We start from the raw sequence: 24,495 nt of genomic DNA on the forward strand, positions 1-24,495 counted from the left end.
CAGAAATTCCCACAGACCCGCTCCAAAATTGTGTAGAAAGTCTTCCCCGGGGAGTGGAAACTTCAGAGCAGCACACGGGGGGACGCTTTGTCCAAGATGTTGTGGGCAAAGTGTGGACTTGCACGAGTTGCTTGTTGCGTAACATCCAGGCAGGCAAATGAAGCAGGTTGATTCGTTTCATCTCTGGGACCTCGAGTCAAGACACGAGTGAGTTTTCCATCCGGCTCGGAAACATTCCCAGTGGAAGAGAACAAGCCGATGTACCGCAAACTGTCCCGTGGTCGTGACAGGAGTTCCTACGGATGATAGCATGGAAATATGTTGGAGTTGGACCTAATGCCCAAACTGTTTTTATTCAAATCACATTTTATTTCTACTATTGTGGCCAATGGTGTCTCTTTAGCCGAGAAGGTTTCGGCTGCCATAAATCACAATAGTGTTGATTAAAGCGATAGAAAACAATTGGCTTCTTTTGTAGTCATGAAGAGTCAATTTAAGCCACTGTGCTGAATACCAAATTGGCTATATTCGAGTAGGTTATTGGTATTTATGTGCGACTGTGGTCTCTGGGGGAATGATGTGTTGTTCTCTTGATTACAGTCAAGTATAGCATACACATGAGAGTCCTAATGATTACTTACTGGTTAAGAGGCTTGGATATTTTTTGTATTGTCACTGGTATGAACTTGCTAGTACTATATCATTAGCAGGACAGGCTAATATCGGGATAAAAAAAAAAAAAAGAATACAGTGAAACCACCATGTATTGTCACATTTGCAGTTTAATCTGGATATTCGCTTGAAAAACTTTGCATTTTTAGTTTGCTCTTTTTTAGAATTCAATAATCAGAATCAGCTTTATTGCCCACGTTTGTGCATGCCAAACAGGGAATTTAACTCCGGTTGATCTCAGACCTGATTGTCCGTTCCAGTCTGTGCTTGTCTTGTTTTGTGGTCAATCCAAACCAGACAGTGATGGAGGTGCAGAAGATAGACTGGATGATGGCAGTGTAGAAGGTCTTCAGCAGTGGCAGGTTGAATTTCCTGAGCTGTGTCAGAAAGTACAACCTCTGCTAAAATGGCACCATTGCGAGTGCACGCCTGTAAATCGCTTTTCTAGGTCAATTGTTCGTGTGGTTTTTTTTGTATAAGTGAACAAATGTCATTTTGTTGTTATTGGGTGACACAACCCTTGTGAGGAAAAGCAGTTGAGAAAATAGATGGATGGACTTAGTGTACACATTGTTTATGATGACGCATTTGGCGCAATTGTAAACGGTGCATGCTTGCAAACTTTGGGATCAAGCAACAGAATACATCCTGGAGTTTCTATTCATAAGTGAATACCCAGAACCATTAGCAAAAACCTACAGATCTTTCGGACTATAAATGAACAAAAGACTTGTGAATGTGATTCACTGGGAGTGTAATCTTTAATTAGGTTGTCCCATGTTGTTTTGACAACCAAATACCTTTTTGCTTTCTTACCAAGATAACGTGTCAAAGTTATGAAATAGTCGCAGATGGAGGTGGAAACCTGGAGCTATTCTCTTAAAAGGGGGGCAGGGGGGGGGGTTATTGTGCTCCAAAGAAGGAAAATCCACAAGCAAGCCTGCCACTTTTCCACTGGAAGCGCCGACACTTGAATTCTTTTGGCCGACATGTGAAGATCGATCAGAATCTAGTTACATAAGCAGGCGGGTTCCATCAGGATGTATGGAGTTTCCATGTTGATGGAACATCTGACCTCACACACTTTGGGAAAAAAAAAAAAGAGGAGGAAAATGTTCTCAGAGGATCTCAAGTTGTGGCAGGAAGGAAATAAGATTCCTTCTTGTACCAGGACATGCCAGCGCAACAAGCTTGGGATTGCCTTTTTGACATGTCATGACCACTGAACAAAGACGATCAACACAACTTGAAGCTCAGTGTCCAGCTTAAGGGATTTAGGGTACGTTAACAGGACAACTAAATCCAAACGGGAAGTCTTGCCTTTCAGTTTTGAAAAGTTTCATGTGCAGAGAACAATGTCAAGCCTGTAGTTGGTGATGTCACTTCAAAAAATAAAACACTACACATAGGTTCTCCCAAGTCTCAAATCATAATTTTACTATCATCCATTAATGTGTACACCCCGCTCCAGAAGTATTAAAACTGTAAGTCCGATTCTGATGTTTTCGCGTTGGACTGAAAACATTTGGTTTTGTCATGAAAAATTGAATGTGCAAAAAGAGATCAGCATTCATCTATTATTTTCAGGTATTTACACTTGGATCTGATGCGCAATTGAACCCATCTGTTTTTCATACAAGCAAAAGCATTTGAATAGCTGACTGTTGGCTCCTCTTATATTGATTCTGCAAAGAATAAATTGCACTGAATGTCTACGCTCAGTTTCAGATTTGACTTTTGCCTGAATAGATGACATATATGCTTGCTTGATTTGTAACCAACATTAATTTTTTAGGAATTGTAAAGATGAAAGAAATTCAAAAAAATGTAAGCGTCCTGAAAATACAATAAATTGCGAGTATATTAAGTTACAGACAGTGAAGAGAATCTGGGAGCTACAAGGAAAGAGCTTTACATCAATTGATAGAGATATCGGCAAGTAAAAGTCATGACATTTAGCAAAAGTACAGATGTTAAAGATGCTAACATGAAAATAATGCAAAAGACTTAATAGCAAGAAGGAGGACTCGAGTGAAAATTGCCAAAACCATTAAACGTTAGCTATTTTTTAGCCGAATTGCAATGTCTAGATTGAATAATCCTTTGTCCAACCGTTATTGGAAAAATAATGATTTTGTTAATATTAGAAAACTAATTTTTACAACAAATACATAGTACCCATTCATCATGCGCATGGCATGTACGATGTGGACCAAATGACCCAAATGGAAGCAAGAATTCCTTTTTCCACTTGTACTTCCTGCGAAATAATTCCATAAGACATGATTTCCGTATCCTATTCTCACTGATTGGATTTAAGATCCGAGGTCCACATGTTTACACTATAGGAAAAGTCAAAGAGGGCAATGCAGTAACCCAGACAAGTCGACCTCAGTTTGAGTGAGTTTTACAGTGATGGAAAGTGGCACACGAGTTTGGAAAAAACGGGTTCTTTGAGACAGGGTTTGAGAAGACGAAGAAAAAAAAAAGCGGAAGTGCAAAGTCGGGCGTCTGGACACCAGCAGTTTTCCTCTCTTAAGCGTGTGCCGTATTCATTTAGTCATGCATGCATAGTGGGAGTTGCATAACAGTGGCCTAGTAAATGTGGTGGACAAGTTCATGTTGGTTGTTTGGTCAAGAAAGTTCATTTCTGAAGGACAAGTCTTTTTTTTTATTTAAAACATCCGTTTAGAGGAAGTTACTGTTGACGTGATTCATTTTTGTTTTTTCAGTGACAGTTTTGAATCAAACACTCGTTATTGGAATATTAAGTGGCTGTATGGGACTGTCTAGCACTGACAAAGACAATCTATGACGATGTAGGCCAACAAATCTGAGTAGGCCCAACAAGGATGTAACTAGGACTTCCTAGTAGCTAGAAGTAATCAAGTTAATTTTGACCATGCCTATGTCTACTGTCTGTCAAATCACCATCTACTCGAGAAAATTAGGCTGCACCCTGTCTAATTCTGACCAACTAAATGTAACTTAAGCCAAGCAATACTCAAGCAGCTCGAGTCATACCTGACCTAACTAGCAGGCTCAGAGATGTACCAAAAACTAATGATGCCGGATTATTTCTGAGTCGGACTCATAATGTCTGGCTAGGACTAGTTAGTAATAACCAGATGTGTCTTCTACTAGACCAGTATGATTAGTGTATATAGCTAATAATTAGTAGAAATTTCCAAACACCAACTGTACATTAATTAGCTGTGTGGATTTAATTTGACATGGATTACATGTGGGGTCGTGCTTCTGGGAAAAACTGGAATTACCATAACTCTGCCTTAACAGGTCTTGTGGGACTGACTACAACAATACAGTAGACCTGACTAGGACTAGATGGGACCTAACTCAGAGTTGTTGATGGATTTGATTCTAGGTCTGGCTGTCACATAATATAACAAACTGGAAATCAAACTAGGAAATGACTCTTCCCGAATAGGGTTGATACAGGAGGAAATATGACCAATAAGTATAATGACCAAACTAAGCAAAAACTGCATGAATAGGATTGATTTAGGACTAGAAATGGGTCTGCGTGGCACATATTTGAACAACATGCAAATTAGTCTCTAACTCTTCCTGAATCGTTTTTTGGAATAGTTAATACTGACTAGACCTGACTAGCAATGCCTGAATGAGACTAACTGTAAGTGACATAAATTCAAATGAGAGTAGCATATTTGGATAAGGCCGGTGAGTTCAACGAGTCCACGGGGCTTTAATGCTACTTCAGGACTCTGTCATGTACGTATGTTTGCTTAAAAGAAAGTGGTAAAAATAACTCTTCAGCCAAAAACAGTACCATTCCATGATGAGTATCATGTAATCAAAGAGCAAAACCGGAGCATCCCTCTTTTGTTACTCACTGGTCGTGCCTCTGCGGAGACTTCAGGGGTCCCACAATGAGTTTCTTGTGCGCTACTGTCTGAGAGAAAGCCACAGAAATGCTTTGGCCCGGGAACGGGCGACGTCATGGATTCCTGAGTGTGGGTCTTTGCAGGAAAAGCCCTGAGTCTCCCAACATGGAGCAGCTCCAGGTTTCCATGGCAAGGGCGCCTAAACAGGAGGAAACACTGAGGGAATCCCGTTATTTTGCAGCATTGCACCATTATAAACACTCAGAGCAGGGCAGGGAAGCCGCTCTCACTACTCCAAAGAACCACTGGCCAGCCGAACCTCCGCCGTTGCTCCTTTCACCAAACTCGGACGAGACTTTTTACAACTTGGACTTTTGTTTTTTTGCCATGCTTTTCAACAACTGAGAAGCTAAAACTTTGCCATGCTTGTTAGACCTGAGTGACTTTAATTTGACTTTTGCCAACATTTTTCGTTCTTTTCTTGTTTTTTTTTCTTTTTTGCCTCCTGATGTTTAGAGGGACTTGGAGGCTGGCCCAGTACCACACCATGAGGTCCATGGATCAAGGTACTGCTCAAGTGTTGTGATTCTATGGTAATCCAAATATTTTGATTATTTATTACATGTTGCTAAATCGATGCAAGTCTGTAATGTTTTGTCTTACAGTTGACTACTGACATCATCCACCTAGCCCTTTACATATTTTCCCATGTTTTGGGACAGAGCCAACAATTTAGAAAAATTGTCACGTTGGAGAGGTTTAAATTTAATGTTCTTATTTTCATAGTAAATGTTGACAGTGATTATTTTACTAAAATCTTATCATATCACTTTTTTAACTGTCAAACAAAACATTATTTTGTATTAATTATTTTAGTGGATTTGTTTCCGGGTTGGATATCCAGCACATGATGATAGTTTGAAGGCAGTATTCTTGGTCCTGGTCCATTTGGCAAAGCACCAAGAGGGTCCGTTTGACTGGGATGAGGTGATTATCCCATATGCTGTTTCATTTTTAATGGAAGAAATGACAGTCCTGTACATTGTGTTGCAAGTTGTCAGTGCAGCGTGTCAGACACCAGGGTGCAGCAGCACAATGCAAAGCTTGTTTCCAACATGAAAAAGTAGCCCGGTTTATCACCTTGTAAAACAAAAACATTTTATTTTCCCCAGATTCAAAACTTTTACCAAAACTTTACGTGTATATATGAGCATTGTTTCATTTATTGGTGCTTGTAATGCAACTTATTTACACATATAATTGTGTTATATTTACTTATAGATAATCCTAACTATCTTACTTGTATTCGCTTTATTTAGTTGTAATGTTTTTTTGTTTGTTTTCTTGTTCCAATGTAGTTTAAACTACCAATCCATCATTGCGTGACGTCAGATGATATTCGCTCATGTTAAAAAAAAAAAAACTAAAACAAATGTTGTCCTTGTGGGTATAAATGCCTACCCAATGGCGAATGCTGAAATTTATGACTTTATGGCAAGCCTTGGCGGAGGTTCCACACTACCAGAGAGGCGGGGGAGGGCGGGCGTTGTGCATATGATGTGACAATAGTTCCGCCGTCACACGCAAACAAGCAAGGCAGGAAACATGCGCACTCTTGCTCCCTGGTGAGAGTGTTGTTTTATTTTTTATTTTTGGACTCCTGACTGAGTGCACGCTCTACTTGATTGCGCCTCCCCCCCTTCCCCCGCCCTTTTCGTCCCGAACCCGGAGTAGACGTTGGTTAGACAGATGAGCTCCTTGTACGACCAGAACCGCGTAGAGGAGGAGCTGAGCCGGGTCAACTGCTCCGACGAGGATCTGGACTTTGCGTACTTGTTTGAATATGAAGCACCTTGCAGCAGCGAGGCTGAGGGAGGACGTCAAGGTTTGTGCACAGATTTTGGCGCCAATACAAGCGTGCCCCCGCATCCACTCTTGCATTTAGGGTCCCATGGGTGTGTGTCATGTATTCCTTAATACCCGTAGTTTTTTTCTTGACACTTTGTAAGAGGTTGTTAAAACTTAATTGGCACGCAAACCGGAGAGTGGGTGCAAAAACTTTCTCAAAATAGCACCTTATTATATGGCCAGATAATGGCTTGGTCACCAATTAATCAATTGATTTGTCACTAAAGCGCACTAATGGATTGGCACAACTAGACAGGCAATGGAATTCTTACTAATTAATTGCAGGGCACATATAGTCAGACAACAGACTGGCTTCCAGACTGAGGATTTGTTTCACCATTCAATCAAAGTGTTCATATAAACAAATAATGCATTTCTCACCAGCCAATCCCATGGTACATTGAAAATAACAATCAATCAACTACAGGGCAAACATACTCTAGTCAGCCAATGGATCGGGATGATTGCCAGTCAGGCAGATAATGAGCATCCTGTAAAAGTGCTGCAGATACTTGCATCATGATTGTAATTCTGTATTGATAATTCATATTGTGGTCTTTTTTCTTTCCTGCGCAGATCAACCAAATCTTGCGTCCCACAAAGTCCTCAGTCCTGACTCCGATCAACCCTTCCCACTGGAGGAAGTCTCCCCATATGCTATCAAGCCCTATAGTCGCTCCTATATTGAACACCAGACAGAGGTTCTGACAGGATATGACGCCCAGGAAGCACGGAACTACCCGGACAATACCCGGCCCTCAGGCCTGGCCTTGAGTCCGCGCATCGAAATCACGCCATCCCGGGAGCACTACAGTCACTCTCACGACTCCCTGCAGAACCTCCACCCGAGCGTCAATAGCCCCCGACCCACTTTGACCGTACCCGGCCATGATAACCTCTCCTACCGCGAGCCCCAGTGCCTGAGCCCTGCCAGCAGCAACTCGTCCACCAGCTGGCACTCGGAGAGCTACTCCCCCTGGGCGTCCCCCTGCGTGTCCCCTAGTAGCGGCCAAAACCCTGGAGACCTGTGCCCCCGGTTCCAGAACATCCAAACTGGATCCCCGCGCACTTCCCCGGGCACATCTCCGAGCACCGGCCTAACTGAGGACGGTTACTTGGGAACTTGCTCACCTTCCCCGCGCCCTGGCTCCCGTTCCACCTCTCCTCAGGGCAAACGCACCTACGACATGTACAGGAATCCTGCTCTGGTGCCCGGCATCCGTTCCCGCAGCCCATCCCCGCTAGGCAGCCATGTGGATCACAACATGGGGGCCCACTATCCAAACAGTGCCTTGCCAGAAGCCATGAATGGTTTTAGCTTGCCCAGCAAACTCATCAAGACCTCCAACCAGGTCTACACGCTGTACCCGGAGCATCACAGCGAGGGGAACTACCTGGTCTCCTGTGACCAGGACTCAAAAAACAAACCTGCTCCAGAACCGTTCTTTGTCATCCCTCCAATTTGGTCGAAGCCGCTGGTCTCCAGCATCTGCAGGTTAATTTGGAGAGACCACGTCACACAATAAGTGTCATTCTAATTTTCTAATCTGTGCCCTTTGTGTCCTATAGTATCCCATTGGCATCTCTTCCCCCTTTGGAATGGCCCATGCTCAGCCGCACAGACCACTATGAGCTCCATATCGAGGTGCAACCAAAGCCGCACCACAGAGCTCACTACGAGACGGAGGGAAGTAGAGGCGCCGTCAAGGCCCACACAGGAGGACACCCCGTGGTGCAGGTACCACCGCAAATGCCAATTTATCTTTACGGCAACTCCACAACAAGCCGCGAAGATTAATTGAATCGCAATCACAGGGATCACATTCCAGACCACCCATGTAGTTAGTGAAATCCTCATTATAGAAATAATCTAAATACTCGAGGCATGTTTTTATAGCATTTACTGCACGTCATTTTTGAAAACTTTTTAAACTCACTTTTAATATACACTTTTTCTGTAGGCCTAAAAGCAGAATTACAGAAGATAACATTCAAGAATTTGAACAAAACATGGCTGTGCTCAAATACAGTATTTTCGGTGGATTCTTCTTTCAACTTTACGCCGTCTCAAATAAAATAAATGTGCCATCATCTAGTGGCTTACAGTGAAATTACACCATGAGATAAACACAAGTTAGACCTGAAATTTGTAACTTGAATCTAAAATCTGCATCGGTGTGGGTTCTAAGCTGGTTACACAAAAACGCAGACATAGTGGCCAATCAAAATTCCAAGTTCGCAACAAGATTTATAATTGTGGATACCAAGTGAAATCCATGACTTTATCAGTCGCTGGTTTCAGGTGACTTTCTCATTACGAGCATCCAATTGCATTTCCTGCCTGATTACGCTCTTATTCCAGGCAAAAGTTCAGTCTCACGATTTTATCATGCTGTTCTCCAAATCGTTTTCTTTAGCATGGATGAGCAACACGCATACAAATATTCTTTTTTTGGATATCCGCCACGCGGCTTGCAAGCATTTCAACCACACAAGCAACCTGACTTCCTCTGCCACTGCTTTCGAATCTCATCTCTTGATATGTGAAGAAACATTGATGGCGGCTATTACCGCTTCAACTCCACTTCTTAGCTCACATTAAAGCTTTGACTTGTGAAAGTCAATTTTTTTTTTGTGGATTTACATTGTTTTTCATTGATAAAAACGCTGTCGATTGTGCACTTGTGTGATTGATTGGTGATTACCGTGCAAAAGTGATTTCTGCCACAAATAGCAAAAGAGTAAAAAATAATCAAGTTATTCATTTGATAATCAATTATTTGTTGATTAAGCAATTAATTGTATCACCTCTACTTTAGACCCTATTGCTTGGTTTGTTTAAATCAGCCTGCTTGAAAGGCCAGACATATCACGAGACTGAGGCAGAGATGAAAATATTTACCTAGTTGTTTGATTTCAAATTGATGCGCTGGCATCCAGTCCAGACACTCGACTATTTGCAAAACACAATTTGGTACATTACTTTTCTGCAATCAGTAGAGGCACTGTTGATTACTCTTAACTAGTTTGGACGGAGGAGCACTGTGTTGCGCGTCCGCCTCACAGTTCAGAGTTTATGGATTTGATTCCACCTCCAGCCCTCCTTGTGTGGAGTTTGCATGTTCTCCCCGTGCCTGCGTGGGTTTTCTCCGGGTACGCCGGTTACCTCCCACATTCCAAAACCTTGCATGGTAAGGCCAATTGGGCATTCCAAATTGCTGGTTGTTCGTCTATGTGTGCCCTACGATTGGCTGGCAACTGATTCAGGGTGTCCCCACCTACTGCCCGATGATCCAAAGAAGAACATTGTCACACCAGCTCTAAGGAATTGAGCTGTCACTATTGCTGTGATGACAATGTGATGGTGTGGATTTTGCATGTTCTACCTGTGCTTGCATGAGCTCCAGCTTCTTCCCTATTCCAAAGATTTGCATGCTAGGTTCATTCGAGACTTGAAATCATCCAAAGGTTCGAATAAGAGTGTGAATATTTGTGCCCTGTGATTGGCTGGTTACCAGGAAACAAGTACTAGCGACGCCCATCTTTGTTATTTCAATCGGCTGAATTTTTGGGCCTTTGGCGGAGTGCTCCGTGAGTCCCATTCACATGTTCACAGTGGAGACTGTTTATGGTGTTCTTGCATCTTTTCCACACTGCCCAAAGGCCTCAGGTGGGTTCTGCCTGGTTGGGCACGGCTGCTCTCCTCCTCGTTGTCACTCCTTCCCCATGTCACCCTTGCACCCTTCCCGCCATGTGACCAACCACCCCCCTGCGCTTTACTTTTCCGACTCTGTGTTCAGTCATGACTCACTGCTCCTGCACGTTGCCGTGACAACCGACCGACCGCTCATGTTTGCGCTCGGTTTCTCCTCTGTCCACTCCCTGCGGTTACCATAGTTACTGGCCGTCGTCAAAGATGTTGCAAAGATGTAAAATGTCACTCCCAGGAGTAAAAAAGTGTCTCTTGTCATTCAAGCAAACACATTTTGGACTACAATGAGCTCTCTGTCGGCTGCTCATCAGATTTTTTGTTTTGTAAACCACTTTCACAAGAATAGAATAATGGCAGACACACAACCGGTTTAACGTGTGGTGTACAGTCGTTTTCATGTTGTTGCTCATTGCGCAATCCAACCTTCTTTGTTGTTTTCTGCAGTTGCGCGGCTACAAAGGCAAAGAGGCGCTCGGCCTGCAAATCTTCATTGGCACGGCGGACGAGCGCATTCTCAAGCCGCACGCCTTCTACCAAGTGCACCGCATCACCGGCAAGACGGTGACGACTAACAGTTTAGAGAAGATTATCAATGGAACCAAAGTCCTGGAGATGCCCCTGGAACCAAAGAACAACATGAGAGCAATGTGAGACTATAATAAATAAATAAATCCACTTTCATGGAGAACGTAAGAAATCAGAAAACTATTACTTTTGAGAGCCTGAAATCAAACGATTTAGACAAGCTTAAGTTAAAAAAATGCCTGTAGACGATGATTAAAATATAAGCCGATTAATGTGATAATCCATTTGTTGTAAATTAATCAATACCTTTTGACACCTCTCTAACAAATGGCGTGCATCCAATTCTGGCCGACAGCTACTTCTAACATTTAGCCAACACTGTGTTTATTCATTCCGTCTCACAGAATCGACTGTGCTGGTATCCTGAAGCTGCGGAATGCCGACATCGAGCTGAGGAAGGGCGAGACGGACGTCGGGCGAAAGAACACGCGTGTCCGCCTGGTGTTCCGCGTGCACATACCTCAGCCCGGAGGACAAAGCGTCTCTCTACAAGTGGCCTCGCACCCCATTGAGTGTTGTAAGCAAAATAGAAAACACTCTTTGCTTTCTTTCTCTGCTGTATATTTTTTGATCCTCCAACATTCAAATGAGTTTGTAGCAATCAAAGATGTCTTTATGCTCGCGTGGCAGCGTGAGTTACGCCGTGTTTGCTCGACAGTGTGAGTGCAGCTTGGCTACATCCAAGTTTGTTTACACAGTCTTATTAAAGAGACGGTGTAATCAAAACTCAAACAAGAGCTTCATTTTTCATTCAGCTTTGCTAGGAACACAACTTTCCTGTTAGAGAAAATTGTGACAGCAAAAATTCAGCTTTATGAAGCATCATTTCCGGTCTGTCAAATCTCGTCTCTGCCTGTCTGCACGCAAGACATCCGTCAGGCGGGTGTCACGGTTGTCGTCGTGCACGAGGGTTCAAAGGTTATGCGGTTGTTTGTTGCCACCGCACTTTGCTGCTGTTGTTTCAGTTGCATGATGATGAAGTGCAGGAAGAGGAAGCTGCATGTTCCACTGGAATAGTATTTTGTTTTTTTTCATTTAAAGCAACTTCATTGTATGATGTGATGTCTAATGATAAGGAAAAGCGCGTTTCAATTGTTGCCATAGCTGCCTTCAATAGTGCACCGGCGGTCTTTGGTTTATGACGGAGTTCCTTTTAGATGGTGGCGATGTAGCCCGAATGAGTTTGTACACGAATTAGTGACTGTCATGACTTATATAGTTGTCAAAAAGTAAGTTACAGTAATTATTTGGTTGAAAAAAAAAATGCCCAAAGCCAGAATTATAAGGCCGCCCAACGATGTCTTCTTTTGTGGATGTGCAATCGGCATCAGGTTCAAATATTAATTTTCCCAAAAGCTGGGAAACGTGTTTCATAACACGAATGCCTCCCTTGCAGCTCAGCGCTCGGCACATGAACTTCCCATCATGGAGAAACAGGACTTGGACAGCTGCTCCGTTCAGGGAGGCCAGCAGATGATCCTGAGCGGGCAGAACTTCAGCTCCGATTCCAAAGTAGTTTTTATGGAGAAGACGCAGGGTGAGTGGCATCATTTCACATCCTCTCGTGATTTTCCGCATTCGCTCGCTAGTTCTGCAATAACCGCAACAAGAAAGTGACTGCTGACTCACTCTCAAGCTCACATTTTCATCGTACAAGGAACTGTATCTCTGCAACACTTTCTCTTGCTTTGCTGTATTGTCGTCACAATTAATTGTTCTTTTATTGATACATTAGTAATTTGAATTGTATTTACATCTCTATGAAAATAGTATGTTGGCATAATAAATGAGTCATAGGACATATAGCTAGATTACACACAAAAAATACCAAACTTTGTAGAGGGTACCACCGTAATCAATGGGGTTTCCCTGCTGCCATGTTACGCCATGCGGCAATAAACGGACAGTGAGGCTGACATGGAAAAAGAAATCCTTCAAAAAGGGATTACCGGTGTTTTGGAGAATTTTGTGCGGGCACAACTGCGGAATCCCTCTGAATGGGAGACAGCTGCGTTGGTCTGGAGCTCTGCCGGCTTGTGCAATACTGGGCCCAACCCCCGTTTTTGAATTTCCACTTCCTCTCATAATTATGTCCAGAGGGGCGAGCAAAGCAAATGTCGGGGTCTCCCTTAGAGTGGAGTTGCAACACAGTGCAAACAAACACAAGTGCCAAGAAAGGCGTCATAGAGTAGTGGAGTTGATGGTAGGCCGTTGGCAACATATTTTGAATCCATTTTCCCCCATCTGACTCATTTAAGCCGTGTGCTTTTAATTAGCAAGCTGACAAAAGGCTTTCCCAGCTACAGGAACATTCTGAATCATTCTAGGAGCTTGCGTATTGATATTGTTCCAGATAGCGTAGTCCAGCAACTGGAAAAAGTCCAGTAATTGATCACGTGTCTGGATTTTCGCCGAGCTGAGCTCATTGGTGGAGAAGTTCCTTGTGGGGCCGGTTATTATGCAAATTAGCCCCTCCTATGTAGCAGTGTAGAACGTCTTGCGTGTAAACACATTTTCAGAAAAATTCAAACAAAAGATTTACTTGTTTGTTGACACACCAGAAGACCAAACTATTTGACTATTAACTTGTTTGTAAAACATTGAGAAATCATTTTAAAAATTGTTTCCATCACTGCACAAACCATGACCCTTAGTGTGGCTTGTTTGAATTGGGTAGCAACTATGCGTGTAAAAAAAAAAAAAAAATGCAAATAACATTACTACCAGTGTAAAATTCGACCACACAGTAATTTTGGGAATTGTGAATACTGAAGGAAATCGTGTTTATTATTTTTTACTGAAGTTTTACCCATCTTGAAGTGAATGGAACTAATATGTATAATGTCAATTTACTTCACCCTCCATGAATCAAGAAGTAGACTTCCAAGTCAAACAATTAGATACGATGAATGTGACATTCCATTTATGTGTCCACTTTGGTTCAGAATTCAATTAAAATGCTGTTTTCTCCGATTAGCTCAAACGCAATCTTCACCGTATGTTGACTAGTAACCAACTGCTGATTTCACCTTTCAGATGGGATGCAAATTTGGGAAATGGAAGCGACTGTGGACAAAGATAAGAGCCAGCCGGTACGTATATGACACGGCACGATTGAATCTGTGTTACAAAAAAGAGCGGAGTCTTTTAAATGTTCCTGTTGTCTTGAAGAGCATGCTGTTTGTGGAAGTGCCTCCCTACCGCGACTTGTCCGTCTGCCATCCTGTCAAAGTGACCTTCTGCGTGCTCAACGGGAAGAGGAAACGTAGTCAGCCCCAGCATTTCACCTACACGCCACTGCCGTGTAAGATCATCACATGACAAGCAATTTGCCAGTGACTGTAAAGTCTAATCATGCTGTGTTCACACTTGCTAAATTGATTTTGGGCCTTAACAATTCAGGCAAAAAGATGGCCAGCTTTTGAAGCAAAGCATGCAAAGGAGACACAGTGAACTCTTGAGATTGCATCGCAGCTGACATTTTCTCACCGGAGTGCCTATTTGTTTTTGTTCAGCTCCATCCATCAAGTCTGAACCCCTAGACGAGTACGACTCAGATCACATGAGCTTTGCCGTGCCCCCCATCGTGGGCGTACATCATTCCTACTACCACCCTCCACACGGCGTCCTCCATCCCGAACACGGCCTGGTTTCCAGCATGGCCTCGTGCCAGCGCCTGGGCTCCAACCTCCAGGGCCAGGAATCCCGCTTCCCGAACCAGAGCCCGGCCATTGTCTTCTCTCGTGCAGGGAAAAGCCTGAACAGCAACCCGTGCACCTATCAGCAGACTGGGCCCGTGCTCCCCGACCCCCACCGCTCCGTCCTGGTCCACGTGGGCTCCCAGGCGCCACCTGCCGAACCGATGGGCGGAGGCCAGCACCCATCCATCATCCAGTTTTCCCCCACCAACCACCTCCTGCTTCGGGCTGGAGACCAAGCGCATCCTGACAACCAGCCCGCCATTTATTGCGAAGGCTACTCCCCGCAAGGGAACGACCCGTCGCCACCCCCTCAGCAATACCCGACCGTGATCCAGCAGCAGACGTACACCCACAAAGGGCAGCAGAAAGCCAGAGTGCCTCCTGAGGGCACACCAGCCGACAGAGCCAGGAGGGTGATGGTGAAGGAGGAGAACCTGGACCAGGCCTACCTAGATGACGGTGAGTGTAAGTTCATAATTTTACTTACTCTGAATGAGTGCCGTAGCTTTTATCAGCCGAGACAGATGGCGATCTTAGCCCCCTCTCAAACAATTGAAGGATATTTACAATATCATCTTCGTCTCCTTGCTGTGATCAAACAGCTCATTCTTTTCAAGCGAGGTGTGATGACACGCCACTCGGGGTGGAAATAACATCGATGGTGACTCATATGTTTGTGCTTCAGCCTGTCCACCCTGCGATACCCCCCGACAAAATTAATGTCAGGCCTCATCCAGCAGACTTCCTTATTTTGGAGCAAAAGGCTCTCTAAACTTTGTTGGAGATTCCCCTCTTGTAGTCAGGTGACATGTTTGCATGGGTTTATCGAGCAAACTTTTTTTAAGTGAGGCGAATCAAAGTGTCGACACGTTGATACTGTTATGATGTGAAAACAACTTCCATGACAACCATTGTCAAGGAGTGGAGCGGCCTGGCCGGGGGAGAGCCGGGGAAAGCCTCTTTGTTTGTTGTCGTTGGCCGGGGCTTCTCCTTGGCCTTGTATCCCCCTCACGCCCCCACCAGATCCTGCAGGGGAACCCACCAGAGGATTGACTTTTTCCCGACCGCGCGATTCTGCCAATCTGGCTCCAGGAATTCCTTTTTGCAGCTGCTCCGCTCCAAAAATCCAACGCGATGTGTGCGAGATAGAACCAGAGGGTGGAGGGGCATTTTTTTAGGGGAAAAGGAAAGGGTTGTTTGTGTTGTGTGGTTTCAATGGAAAAAAAATTCCAGCACCACTGGAATTTGTGTTTTTTGGACGGAGCTCACCAGGTTCCTCTCCACAGTAAACAGAAACAGGCTTGTGACTTGTTAAATGAACACTTGGGAGAACAGTGATACTGTTGGGCTCCTGTCTTCTCGAGTTGGTGACAGCCAAGCGTGCCTGAGTGTTTGTTCAGCTTTTCCTTTTACATATTTCCTGGTGTTACTGTCATAGCACTATGGTTGTGCTAGTGAAGAACCCTAACAAGCAACAGCCTCCAGAAAGAGCAGGCATCAAAATGTGATGTGTAAGATTTTAAATGTGATCATTTTTAATGCCCTTGCTACTTGAATATTTGTTATTCGATCATTTAGTTCACTTAGTTTGACAGATTTGAAATCAACCTTTTTGTATCAGGTTTATAGTGAGCAAAATTAACTGCAACAAGCAAAAGTGGTTTTCATGCACGAGAGAAATTAGACGCTTTCACTGATCGAAATCAGGTGAAGGGTTTGTGAACAATGTCGTGTAGCACCTGCGTCGCTTTGTATTTCATGAGAATCGCAAATATAAAGCCAAGTTAGCATTTTTTTGTAACCTAAATAATTATCGGTACAGTCTAGGTGGGTACAGCAGAACAGCAACTAGCCAAGTAAAATATGAACATATTATCCTTGTTGCAAGGCAGGAAAAAAAATATGCTATCAATTGCTCAAGGCAGAGCCATCGAGAAAACAGGCTTTAGCCTCTCTGATGATAATTTTAGCCTTGTTCTTTATCAACATGTAGTGTCAATGTGTGGGTGTCACTTGAAAGATGATGTGACGCAAAATCAACTGAAGGCATAATTTTAGAATTCAAAATAGTAGGCGGGGTGGAAACTCAGACATAGTTAACAATGTTTGAAGGAGTGGTTAATTTTTTTACTTGTTTTTTTATTGCTAAGATTAATGGCACAGATATGCTCTGAATAGTGCGCTGTTGTCTTTTAGCAGACAGCTATTCTGCATAATCACTTGAAGACGAGCCAACCAAACAACTTTTGCATACCAAAATGTTTGATCTAGAGTGTGTCCCTAAAGACATCACTACTATGGCTTATCATATTGTCTGTACGGCTATTTATGGACCGCAAATAATCCTCACCCACATATTAACTATTAACAAAAGCCTCTTGGATTTAACTGGCAGCGCAAACATTGCAATTTTTTTCATTCTTTCTCTTCAGTCAAGCAGTAGCCAATCACTTTTCTGCCTTGGTACTGGTACTTGGTGCTCAATCAGGAAAATAATACTTGATGATATTTTACGTCATAAATACATATACTGTTTTAATGGCGTAATTGAATAGAATGTAAAGAATTCAGCAGTTAGTGCATCTGGTTAATTCATTGTATCGCTTTCTGGTGTGTGAGAGTTGGCCACAGGGGGGCAGTATAATAGTTATGCAGACGAAGAAGAGTTTTACTACTACTGTAAGTGACTCAGCAAGCTGCTGTAATATTTTTGCTCATCCCTGGGAGCATTTTTATATTGTCTGTCTAAAAATAAAAATAACCCTAACCCTAATTTTTCCAATATCTAATCTATAATATATTTTCTAATTAATTAATACTCGCCACTTAATTTACCCGAAAACGCGAGGACCAGCACTTTTTTTCCCCACTTAAAGCATTAAGTCCTACCCCGAGTTCAACATAGTATAACCCGACACATATATACAATTGCACTCACACTTTGCGGAATAGCAGGAACACAACTTGAGTTGAATACACCATGGAAACATTCGGGGGCATTCCCCACATTTGCAAGCTTGCCGACAACATGTTGTCATTTTTTGTAGTCGTGGGAGGCCACATCCTGATATACTGTAAGTTTATTTTGCGTGGTGATAACTGTCATTTGTCTGATGTATCTCAGTGTTAAATGAAATTCAGGTTTTTCCTCTTCTGTGCAATACACAAACCTGGTATGTCTCGCCCCCCCTGCTCCCCTGTAGAACGCTTCGTTTTGCAGCCCCCACACGTTTCCATGTTGCGTTCTCATGTTCAAACTTGACAAAGTGTCGTCTACCTTCAAAAGTGAGTTACTTCAGAAGAAGTAGGCAGGAAAGGTGGCATTGCCTTTGCCATTGTGGTGAGTGGCTGTGGAAAAAAATGGTCAGAGGCAGTGGAGCAGGTGAAACGGTCGGTGAAGATTGGGCCTGTGGAGGGAGATAAAGCACACAGTGACAGCTTGGACACACATTCGTCTTAGCACACACAATGGCCTTGTTACACGTGTATGGCCTGTTTTAGAGGATTGGTACGTACTATATTTTCCGGACTATAAGGCGCACCTAAAAACCTAAAATTTTCTCAAAAGCCAACAGTGCGCCTTATAGTCCGTTGCGGCTTATATATGGACCAAATTCCTAAAATTAAACTGGCCCGAAGCATTGTCATGAAATCAATCATAAGTGGCCCGCTGAAGACTATGAATCATGAATCAAAAAGACTATGGATCATTATTTTGTGATTATAAAGTAATTTGTTGCGTCTGAAGTTGAAATAAAAAAGATAAAATGGAGAATGACTTGATTTGGATTAAAAATTATTAATGGTGCGCCTTATAGTCCGATGCGCCTTATATAAGGACAAAGTTTTAAAACGGGCCATTCATTGAAGGTGCGCCTTATAGTCCGCTGCGCCTTATAGTCCGGAAAATATGGTACCTCTGCCAATAACTTGGAACAAGAGGTCATGGTTTGTGCTGCCTTAAAATGTACATATGCGCTTTAATTTTTCTGTTTGTGGCTCTCAGTGGGAAAAAAATGGACATAATTGTTTTTATCCGTGTTTTCACTTACTTGAACTTACTCTAAGGTGTCGTGCACGCATGACTATGCACAAACACATCAATGTCAGCTCCCAGCAGGTCACCTGTGTCTCCCTCCCCCCCGGCGCCGCTCTCAGGAGCCAGACACTCTCCTATTGACGTGAGCAGCGGCCAGAGTGCCAAGCCTTCATTAGATTCAGTTAAAGCACTCTGTGTTACGGCTTCTTTAAACGGGTTTCACGCTCCAGGGTGGCAGATTGAAGATTTGCGGCTACGAGCAGGGAGATGAAAGTGGCCCAAAGGCATTAGCTGGCCACGCAAATTCCAGCACTGACTTAAAATAAACATGGCGGCTGATGTGGTGACGACAGCAGAGAATCCAGTTTAGCTACTCACATGCTCACCCTAAAAAAAATATGGTTAGAATGTGCTTAGGTGGCCCTTTAGAGGGCAAGAAACCAACTTTTGATTAGTCTGCAAGTTTAACATTAAATACAGTACTTTCATTTATTCACTTGGAATTGTTGGCGATACAAACTTTTCTTTGCATTTTAAACAAATATATGTCCAGGGCTGTAGTTCCCGTGACGACGTTTGGAAGTAGATTGCACGAGTAATTGTGGGCTGGATCGCTCTGGCTGCGTGCTTCGACAGCAGTTCACGCTTCCGTCTTGGCACTTGAAAGTGACACTGAATCTTCTGGATTAAATACTAGATTGGCTTGATTGAGTCATTCATTTTCCATAGTATGTTCCCCTCGCGGTTTTGCTTATTGACTTTTGAAAACAAATGCTATTTATATAGTGAGCTGTTATGTAGGTGTTTGTTTGTATTTTTAGTTACACCCTTTGACTCACCATTATGTTGCTGACAGCTTTAAATAGAGCACAGCAGTCAATGAAGTTACTTTGTTGCGAATAACAGTTAGGTTGTAGTGGCACTTCCTTCTCAGTCAGACATCTCCACTTGTTTATTAGAAATGTTGACTCACTCTGTTTGTATTGAGAAATTTTGGTGGCCAGATATATTCTTTGACCTAGATATGTCTGCTTTTTCTCTAATCTTGCGCTTCTTTTTTTCTGCCATAGGAAACTAATTTCACTTAATTTCCCAGACTATCATTTTAAATTAATTCCAAACATATCTTAGTTGATGATAGAAGGCACACTTAACCTGTGCTGCTCATACATGAGTCATGTCTTGTGCAAGTATAGTGTTGTTATTATGTCCGTTTTGTGACATTATGGTTTGGTTTTGTACTGCAAAATGTTTCCAGTGTAAATTCAGCGATTTCAGATAAAATGAGTGGAGCTGTGCGTTCCCATGGTTACAAAAGGCGCAGACACAACAAGCTACGTAATGGCCTGAATAGCAAGCAAGGAGCTTTTTTGGCCCACTTTGAATCACTCGCATTAGTCATCGGACCTAATGAGTCGCTAGTGACATAGTGGAAGCATTGGCGGGTTATAATGTCGCTAAGCGCCAATGTACACACACACACACACACACACATGCTTGACCGGTGATTACATTAGCTGTTTATTTTGACAGCCAATTTGGTTGGTGGTCTCCTGAATTTCCGACTCAACATGACACGCTGTAGTTTGCTGTAGCATTAAGCTAACAATGATCCATTTTTGTTTGAAAACTCCCCAAATTTTGGTCTGACTTTTGAGGCATGACAAATGAATGTTTCATAAAAACATAAGCACGGCACCTAAAAGCAAATACAATGGTCAACATGCTTCTGTGCATTTTTTGTATTATGCATTTGTTGTGTTTTTTGGGCAGACACTAATATGTATATAAATCGGTGTATATCAATGACGTCAAACTCGCATGAGCAAATAACTTTAAATTTGTGTTGGATTTGTATTTCCAATCTGAAGATATACTTTACTGTACACTGCTTTGACACATATCTCAATTGTGTCTCTTGAGAAGAAAAAATGGGTCAATTCTGAATTGTGTAACTTCAACCACGCAGGGTGATTCCAACTTTAGACCACACATTGTGTGTTTGATGTTGGACATTTGACTCCCGTGCAAAGTTACTCTTCACTGCTGAGTGCCCTGCAATATCGTGACGATCTCTGTTTGCTGCTCGTCATTGTGTTCAAGCCAGCTGACAGCAAGTTGAACTTCCTCATTTATTCGGGCCTACAGGAAAGAACACAAACACTTTTGTGGACAGTACAAGTGCGTATATGTGCTTCTTCAGTCCTGATTGCAACGCTGTCAAAACTCCTCTGCCTGCTCCTGCCGTCCTTTATGCTTCTATTTTTAGAACCTTGGTGCAAACAAAGTTTCCATTTCAACGCCCTGGCTTGTGGGTTTATGTCATCAGCAGGAAGTGATTATATAGCACGATTCAATAGAAGCACGCCCTCTGACTTTCAATTCATGTGGCCAATTCGAACGATTCGTGACGTATATAAGAAATCTTTGTGTGGATTTTTATTGAAATCTTTGTTTATTTATTGCAGCATTTGACATCTAGAATTTTTTTCACGCATTTTATCACATAGGAGGAGGACATTTATTATAAGGCCATAGCTAAAATGATTTTTAAAGAATGTTTGGCTTTGGACTGGGTGTAGTGTTGCATATTTCATATATCCACTTCAAAACTATAAATGAATTGTTAAAAAAAGAGCGCACTATTTGCTTTGCCTCAAGATCAAATGCCTCCTGTGACTGGAACCTAATTGAAACTAAATCAACAGCACACTCTTCTGTTTGCTGCTGAGTAGTGCAGTCCATTTTTGGAAGCTAGTTTCCCGGAGTCTTGGTTAATCAACATAAGTGACTTGATTCTTCCATTCTTATGTTTTTTTTTAAATATTTTAAAATGTTTCCTTTTTTGCTCTGCAGTGAACGAGATCATTTGCAAGGACTTGACTGGTGTTCAAACACAAGCGCAATCTTAGAGGACAGCTCTGATGCTCTTCGTTGTCAACATCTGGCTTTTGTTCACCACCACCACCACATAAATGCCCCTATGCAGGTAGCACAAAACAGCAGTTAACTGTGTGTAAGTTTTGGTAAGTCAATAACCTACAATTGTTTACTAGTGAATGAATAAATGAAGAATATCCAAACTTAACCGGTCGATCATCTCAAAAGTGCACTTTGTAATTAAGAATATACTGATGTCTTTGCCAATTGAGTGCACTGTTTCTGATAACCGGATGATTGATGTATATATATATATATATATATATATATATATATATATATATATATATATATATATATATATATATATATATATATATATATATATATATATATATATATATATATATATATATATATATATATATATATATGAGGGCTGCACAATATAACAACATCACGATATTTGCCCGTGCAATACGCATATCGCAAAGACATGCAATAAGTTTCTTATTAAATTGTTTGCATTTGTCTGAATTGAACCAGTGTGATGCAAACTTAAATGTACATTGTCATCCAATTGTTGAACATTATCTATGCTCATTTTTATTAATTAGCTAATCATACATTAAAATTACTTACTTTGCCCGATGAAAATTTTTTACTCTGTTAGATAATAAAAATGTTACTTCTTATGGTACATGTTTAATATCGCAATAATATCAATATTGCATATTGCATGTTTTCCCAATATTGTGCAGCCCTAATATATATGCGTGTGTGCAAAGTAGGTATACAGGTATAAAAGTAAAAATAAAACTGGAAAATGGGAAACATATAGTATGTCACAAATTTCACCTGTGTGCTACTACTGTATACCTACTTCTGCTACCCACTTAATATGTACAGTATTCCATTTTATGTGTCGTGTGTATATATATTCACGTGAAGTGTCTTCACAGGGCCTGCGATGCTGCATTTATGAATGTAGTTTGTGTTTTAATTCGAAATTCAAAATTCGGTGACAATCAGCACTTTGACACAATTTAAGTGACCTTTTGGAATTACAAGTGCATTTGTTTGATTTGTAGTTCTCTGAACCCTTTCCTGTGTGTATATACAATATAGCAGATTTTTATATATATATATATATATAATAGTATACGTAATCCAAGCCAAAGTCTTGCCTATGCACAAAATTCTTGCAGCCCATTGCAAACAAAGTACTTAACTTGCTTTATTAACGTACCCACTCGTAAGGATATATCGCTACCCTTAAATACTTTGCGTGATTGGAAGACTTTTGTAGTCTGAGAACGACTTAATCGGATCGTTATATCCCTCACGTGTTGATAAATTGAAGGCTTTTGTATGAAAAGCAGAAATGCACAGCAAGATAAAATCTGAGGAAGATGTTTTTTTTATTACACAGAATATTCTATTTTGTAATATTGCATTTATATGAATGATCTTTGCCATTGAGCCAGTCCAGCACAATTGCAGTTCCCTTATCTTGAATGTAATCTCCTCTTTTTTTATGTGTGAATAGAAACCTCCAAGTGCGATTTTATGCTGAGGCATGTGTAGCTTGTTATATTGTCCTGCGTCTTTTGTGTGTTTATCTCATGCAGCATATCATTTTTTTTTTAGATTTTTACAAGGAAAAACTGAAGGGAATGCGGCCTCATTTATATCTGAAATCGTGTGTTTTTGTTCACTTGTTAAATTTCAGCGAGGATTTCATGATGTCTTATTTACTGATGAGTTTAAGTCTTGCTATTTTTGTATTCTTCAAAGTAGCAATAAACTGTATCCTTACACGATCCCTAATGTTTCATCTGTATTCCTTCTGGAATTGGGAAATGTAATGATAAATGGAATTAATCTACAATAATCTAATGGAACACTGCAGACTATAGTCTCCAGACTGTTACAGGAGATGAGGTGATGAATATAAAATGTGTTATCCATAAAATATATCAGTGTAGCGGCGAACGTCAACTGTCTGAGCGCGTGCATGTTACTCACCTCTGTGAATCGAGGAAAACAGAGCATGTGCACGCTGCTCGCCTGCATGTAATTTAGGATGCCAGATGGAAAATGGAATGAGCTAAAGATATCAGCGTAGCACAGAAAAAATACAAAGTACCAAAAACAAACAAATATCTGACGGGGCATTGAAAAGTAGGGGAAAATGTGCGTTTGATACGTGGATACTATTGTGCTCAATCATAAAGTGAAGACGGATTAAAAATGCGCATTTTTCTTCCTGCATATGTCACATGGTTGAAACGTAGTGAAAGTATTCACTGCTAAACCGCAATGTCATAGATGATATGGTTGTAAATATAAATAATTAAAAAGTCCTAAAAATTACAGTTTGATTGTTTGATAGTTGCATTTATTGGGTTTACTAACTAGCTTAAATTTATCATGTGGTGAAACTATGTTTTAATATTTGATGCATTTACATAACTCAAAGGAAAAAAATATATAATTTCTAGTATATAATGTCAAACCTTTTTGTGTAACTGCTTTTACAAATAGTATGCAAAATAGTAAATGTTGGAATTTGTTTGTTTTGTCTTTGAGGTTTTTCCACCTACTACTAATTACTGAGACCACCTGCTAACAACAAATGACTCCTGACAAGTTGTAAAAATCACTGGTGAAGAAAATAATAGGAAAAGATGGATCAGCAGTCTGCTTATTGAATAGAATCCAGTGTAATGTTCATCTTGGTACAACCCTACAAGTGTGGCGAGAAGCACTGTTAAACTTCGGACAGTCTTCTTCTGGTATTTTCCCTCCTGTTCTCTACACTGTTTGTACTATGTGTCCTCTCTGCATCCATTGCAGCCTGGTCATCCTAGAAGAGGGACCCTCCCATCCGAGGTCTCTTCTCAAGGTTTCTCATTTCCCCTAGCTGGAGTTTTGAGTTTTTCCTTGCCCTCTTGGGAGTTTAAGATCAGGGGATGTTTGAGAATATTTGCTAATATATTTTCACTAGAAAGTAATATTTTAAAACGTGGCTTTTGGAAACTTGTCATTACTGTAGTTAATATAACCTGAAAATTTCATTCATTCATTTTCATGGTCGGCGTATATCCTGTGTGGCAGTGTAAATCAGAT

The 24,495-nt window shown here is 41.6% G+C and overlaps 1 protein-coding gene across 3 annotated transcripts; it reads left to right on the plus strand.

The window, feature by feature from the left end:
• Positions 1-4,780: 4,780 nt before the first annotated feature.
• On the plus strand, positions 4,781-23,186 carry nfatc2a (nuclear factor of activated T cells 2a). 3 transcript variants are annotated; one of them, XM_088369056.1, is made up of 10 exons: positions 4,781-5,104; positions 7,023-7,941; positions 8,016-8,184; positions 10,603-10,805; positions 11,088-11,260; positions 12,140-12,280; positions 13,780-13,835; positions 13,915-14,047; positions 14,259-14,909; positions 21,340-23,186. In XM_088369056.1, exons 1-10 carry the CDS (start codon positions 5,047-5,049, stop codon positions 21,393-21,395), a joined length of 2,559 nt encoding a protein of 852 aa, XP_088225182.1. In that variant the 5' UTR covers positions 4,781-5,046; the 3' UTR covers positions 21,396-23,186. The 3 variants fall into 3 exon arrangements, with proteins under 3 accessions (XP_088225182.1, XP_088225180.1, XP_088225181.1); XM_088369054.1 differs by lacking the exon at positions 4,781-5,104 and adding an exon at positions 6,064-6,423; XM_088369055.1 differs by lacking the exon at positions 4,781-5,104 and adding an exon at positions 6,067-6,423 and having other exon boundaries at positions 14,259-14,903.
• Positions 23,187-24,495: the final 1,309 nt, after the last annotated feature.

Source organism: Syngnathus floridae, chromosome 2 (assembly GCF_059516105.1).
Source record: "Syngnathus floridae isolate MCC-2025c chromosome 2, RoL_Sflo_1.0, whole genome shotgun sequence".
Taxonomy (NCBI): domain Eukaryota; kingdom Metazoa; phylum Chordata; class Actinopteri; order Syngnathiformes; family Syngnathidae; genus Syngnathus; species Syngnathus floridae.

Bases quoted from the DNA above. Each gene is read 5' to 3' on its own strand.
- nfatc2a (XM_088369054.1), top strand. From the start codon at position 6,288: ATGAGCTCCTTGTACGACCAGAACCGCGTAGAGGAGGAGCTGAGCCGG. The intron at 8,185-10,602 runs GTACCACCGCAA...TGTTTTCTGCAG, and splicing joins GAGGACACCCCGTGGTGCAG to TTGCGCGGCTACAAAGGCAA. The intron at 14,910-21,339 runs GTAAGTTCATAA...TTTGCTCTGCAG, and splicing joins CTACCTAGATGACGGTGAGT to TGAACGAGATCATTTGCAAG.